This window comes from Bison bison, unplaced genomic scaffold (genome assembly GCF_000754665.1).
Source record: "Bison bison bison isolate TAMUID 2011002044 unplaced genomic scaffold, Bison_UMD1.0 scf7180017864270, whole genome shotgun sequence".
NCBI lineage: Eukaryota > Metazoa > Chordata > Mammalia > Artiodactyla > Bovidae > Bison > Bison bison.
In genome coordinates this window covers 5,243,396-5,248,470 of record NW_011494842.1, presented here as the reverse complement: position 1 = coordinate 5,248,470, position 5,075 = coordinate 5,243,396, and the positions used below count along the sequence as shown (strand labels likewise).

Genomic DNA, 5,075 nt, shown 5'->3' with positions numbered 1-5,075 from the left:
TGAAAAAAAAAAAAAAGGAGGGGGCGGGGGGAAGCCAGCGGACGCTTGGGCAGAGTAGGAGTGGGGATAGGGACTGGAAGCCACCTCTGTCCTTTTCTATCCCTAGATCTCGCCATGCGGAGCCCGGACCTGAGACCCTGGGCCTCCCTGCTGCTGGCCGACTTGGCCTTGCTCTGGCTGCTGCAGGGGCCCCTGGGGGCCCTACTTCCCCTCGGGCTTCCCGGCCTGTGGCTGGAGGGCGCCTTGCGACTCGGTGGACTTTGGGGGCTGCTGAGGCTGGGAGGGCTGCTGGAGGGTGTGGAAGCACTGCTTCCGATCCTCTGCCTGGTGAACCCCCTGTTTCTCTCCCTGAGGGCTCTTGTCCTGGGGGCCTTGAGCGCCCCTCTGGTCAGAGTGGCTGCAGCCACCTGGGCCTGGCTGCTGCTGGGGTATGGGGCAGTGGGGCTGAGCAGGGCCCTGTGGGCCGTGCTGAGCCCTCCAGGAGCCAAGGCGGAGGGGCAGGGCCAGGAGAACAGAGTCTTGATGTGGAGGCTGCTGAAGCTGTCCTGGCCTGACCTGCCTTTCCTGGTTGCCGCCTTCTCCTTCCTCTCCCTGGCCGTGTTGGGTGAGTGGGGAGAGGGCGCAGGGACTTGGGGGTTGGGAGGAGGCCCTTCAGCAGCCGCACTCTGACTGGGCCCTCCTGGCTGTTGCAGGTGAGACCGTGATCCCTTACTATTTTGGCCATGTGATTGACATCCTGGGGGGCGACTTTGATCCTGATGCCTTTGCCAGTGCCATCTTTTTCGTGTGTCTCTTCTCTGTTGGGAGGTAGGTGATGAGCGATTTGTTAGCCCCCAGTTTTTACAGGGGACCTCACTTTGCTGTTTTCAATCCTCTTTGTGCACAAAGCACAAAACTCTTAAATGAAGAAAAAGCCTGTATGAGTTCATTCACCGTCTATATCAAGCATCCATCCATTTACTCCATTCGCCGCCTGGCTCCAACATCTTCAAAGTTTATATTGCTTATTATAGTTCAGATACGAGTGAGTGTAGTACAATAGGTGTTTTTGTGTGGAGTGGAATGTCTCTCAGTTGCCTGTGAGCATTTTTATCTCCGTGAAGTTCCGTTTCTCTTTTCTGATCTGACCTCCCGGCTCATGTTTGTTTCCAGTTAGCCTATTGTCAGGGTGGGGGGCATGTTTGTTCATCCTGACCCTTCTTCCCTAACTCATCTTGTCAGTCTTGGAAGCTCTTACTCTGAGCCTTGTCGCCTTTCTTTCCAGCATCTTTACTCTTTCCCACTGTATTTACTTTCCCTTTTGTTTTTCAACACAGCCAGGAATCTGCTGTCTACAAACTACTTGGTAGGGGTTGGGACTAAGATGAGGCTCACTGAGTCCTCTTTTTTCCTTCCTCTGTTCATTCCTGCCCTTCATGTCTCTTATTTGTTTCTCTTCTGCTGTCTTGATATACTACCCCCAACTTTGTACTTCTTTTCCTTCTGTGCTTTTTCTTCTCCTTCCCTCCCCCTTCGTCTCTGCATCTCTCTCTCCTTCATCCTCCAACCCTCTTTCCCCACAGCTCTCTGTGTGCAGGCTGCCGAGGAAGCATCTTCACCTTCACCATGTCCAGAATCAACCTGCGGATCAGGGAGATGCTTTTCTCTTCCCTCCTGCGCCAGGACCTCCCTTTCTTCCAAGAGACTAAGACAGGTAAGGCCTGGGGTGCAGGTCTGGGGTCCCCCTACATGTTCCTTGCCCACCTGCTGCCACCTACCTGCACCCAGCCGGGCCTGCCTGCATCCTTGGTGCCAGGGCCGGGAGCTGTTTTTCTCTCTTTGGGGACCTGTCTCTCTGCAAGGAAGGGGGGCTCCGTGAGAGGACCGGGAGGTCAGGATGGAATTTCTGGGGGTTCTGCATTACAACACATGGTTTCCTTGCCTGCTCTGTCCTGCCCAGGGGAGCTGAATTCCCGGCTGAGCTCGGATACCAAACTGATGAGTAACTGGCTTCCTTATAACACCAATGTGCTGTCTCGAAGCCTGGTGAAAGTGCTGGGACTTTATGGCTTCATGCTCAACCTGTCACCTCGACTCACCTTCCTCTCTCTGTTCGAGGTGCCTCTCATGATAGCGGCTGAAAAGGTGTACAATGCCCGCCGTCAGGTATGTGCGGATGCTGGGGAATCCCCAGGGAAGACCTCGTCCCAGGGACTTTATGCGAACGTGTGTGTTTTTGAGAGAGGAGTGGGGGGAGAGGGAGAGATTTTCAGATGTTGAATGTGGTTCCCTGTGCTATACAGTAAATCCTTGTTGCTTCTCTACTTTGTGTCAGTGATTCATATCTGTTAACCTCAAACTCCAAATGTATCCCCTCCTCCCATTTGGTAACCATAAGTTTTTTTTTATTTTTTATTTTTTATGTCTGTGAGTCTGTTTCTGTTTTGTGCATAGATCCACTTGTATTTTTTTTACATGGCACATATAAACAATATCATATAATATTTGTCTTTCTCTGTCTTACTTCACTTAGCGTGAAGGGACTGGAGTGGGCTGTGGGGGTTGGCTGTCTTCTGCCAAATTGGCCCGCTCCATCGTTGGCCCCACTGTTCCAGGCAGTCCTTTGGGAGATCCAGGACGCTGCGGCGAAAGCTGGGCAGGTGGTGCGGGAGTCGGTTGGAGGGCTGCAGACCGTGCGCAGTTTTGGAGCCGAAGAGCAAGAGGTCTGTCGCTATAAGGAGGCCCTTGAACAATGCCGGCGGCTGTGGTGGCGACGGGACCTGGAACAGGCCCTCTATCTACTCTTAAGGAGGGTGAGGAAGCTGAGGGCTGGAGAAGGGGCACAGGTGGGGGCTGGTGTTGGGGGTCCTTGGGGTTCCTGATGCCTTTGCCAGTGCCATCTTTTTCGTGTGTCTCTTCTCTGTTGGAAGGTAGGTGATGAGCGATTTGCTAGCCCCTAGTTTTTTCAGGGGACCTACTCTCCTGTTTTCAATCCCCTTTGTGCACAAAGCACAAAATACTTAAAAGAAGAAAAGTCTGCGTTTGTTCATTCACCGTTCTGTGTCAAGCATCCATCCATTTACTCCTTCATTCGCCACCTGGCTCCAACATCTTCAAAGTTTATATTACTTATTATAGTTACAGAGTCGAGTGAATGTGGTATAACAGGTGTTTTTGTGTCAGATGGAATGTCTCCTCCTAGGGGCAGGGAGGCCAAAGAGTGGAAGGTCCTCAGGCTCTCCTTTCTTCTCCCTCCAGATGCTGCACTTGGCAATGAAGGTGCTCTTGCTGAACTGTGCGTTGCAGCAGATCCTGGCCGGGGACCTCACCCGCGGCGGGCTCCTCTCCTTCCTGCTTTACCAGGAGGACGTGGGTGACTACATGCAGGTGAGTCGGGAGCTGTGCGTGCTCTCATTTTCCTCCTTTGGTTTCTATTTGTTCCCCTTAAAGAAACAAACTGAAATAACCCCAACTCATTGTCATTTAAAATTTCAAACTTGGGTTAAAAAAAGAGGAAAACGATAAATCTATAAACGTGAACCTCCTTGTACTCAGCATCCTTTTTTTTTTTTACTTTTTGTTTAACTTTTTTAAGACAACTTTTTACTTTATATTGGTATATAGCCGGTTAACAACGTTATGACAATTTCAGGTGTACAGCAAAGTGAATCAATCTCCATTCTTTTTTAGATTCTTTTCCCATGTAGGTCATTACAGGGTTTTGAGTAGAGCTCTCTGTGCTCTACAGTAGGTCCTTATTAGTTATCTATTTAATATATAATTGTGTGTATATATCAAAGGATATAGACTATACTTCTCTGTGCTATACAATGGGACCTTGTTTTTTATCTCCCAGCATCTAATAGTTATCAACTCATGGCCAATGTTATTTTATCTATACCACCCACCGACTTCTCCCCACCCATATTACTTTGAATCAGAGGCAAGATATGGTTTCATCTGTAAATATGTATCTCTAAATGTAAACATTACAAATATATAACCACAAAGCCATGATCATACCACAAAAATTAACAATAACCTCACCAAATACAGTCAGTGGTCAGATTTCCACATGTTTCATAGAGATATGTATTATATTGATCTCTTTTTTCCTCTCTCATATACATCTGTGGTGGCAACAATCAATAAAGCTTAGTGTCACGATCTATTGAATTATTCAGGGTTGCAAAAATGGTGACACTCTGTCATTCCTTCATTTATTAGCCAGGGTGCATCTCTCCGGGAGATGTCTTCTCATGTGCTGATAAGCTGCTGAGTGGTATAGTTTGATTAAGTAAGGCAGAATGAGTATTTAGTTCTTTCCCTATAGACGTGTGCTCACTCGCTCAGTCCTGTCCGACTGTTTGCAACCCCATGGACTGTAGCCCGCCAGACTCCTCTGTCCATGGGATATTAAGGCAAGAATACTGGAGTGGGTTGCCATGCCCTCCTGACCAGGAATTGAACCTTTGTCTCCTGCATTGGCAGGCAGATTCTTTACCAGTGAGCCTCCTGGGACACCCTCCTTATATAAACTAGTTTTGAAAAGTAATTAGTTACTGCACCTTGGGCTTTAGTTTATAACTTTTATGAACACCTCTTACGTGTGGAGAGCTGTGTGAGGCAGTCTGGTGGCTGCAAAGATGAGGTGGGCACAGTGCTTGCATTTAAGGAGTCCCTGTCTCACCAGGCTAGACAGCTGTGTACAAGTAACACAGCACAGTAGCTGGAAAGGTCTGGAGATGAAGGTGACGCTGGATGGGAGGGGCAAAGATGTCTCCATCCTTTACAGTACAAATTGGAATAATGGGGTGTTGGTGCCCATTTTGAGTCAAATTGCACACTTACTCCTGATAGTCCAGTGGTTAGGACTCTGTGCTCCCACTGCAGGGTGCATGGGTTTGATTCCTGGTGGGGCAACTAGGGTCCCACTTGCCACCTGGGGCAGCCAACATTTTTTGTAAAAATCTTTTTCTTTTTTTTAGACTCTTATACTAATTATTTCATATGGAAGCCATCTGCCTCATTATTTAGGAAAGTGAGTGTTAGTTGGTCAGTTGCATCCCAGTCTTCAACCCGCCAGGCTCCTCTGT

General features: G+C 48.8%; 1 protein-coding gene across 1 annotated transcript in view; it reads left to right on the top strand.

Annotated features, from left to right (window-relative positions):
* The first annotated feature begins 33 nt into the window (after positions 1–33).
* Positions 34–5,075, top strand: part of TAP2 (transporter 2, ATP-binding cassette, sub-family B (MDR/TAP)) — a 7,495-nt gene continuing 2,453 nt past the window's right edge. The window contains exons 1-6 of the mRNA XM_010848571.1: positions 34–604; positions 693–807; positions 1,563–1,693; positions 1,940–2,145; positions 2,595–2,792; positions 3,238–3,366. Of these exons, the coding sequence (XP_010846873.1) occupies positions 115–604; positions 693–807; positions 1,563–1,693; positions 1,940–2,145; positions 2,595–2,792; positions 3,238–3,366 (1,269 nt within the window). The 5' untranslated portion in view covers positions 34–114. The remainder of the gene's footprint in view (positions 605–692; positions 808–1,562; positions 1,694–1,939; positions 2,146–2,594; positions 2,793–3,237; positions 3,367–5,075) is intronic.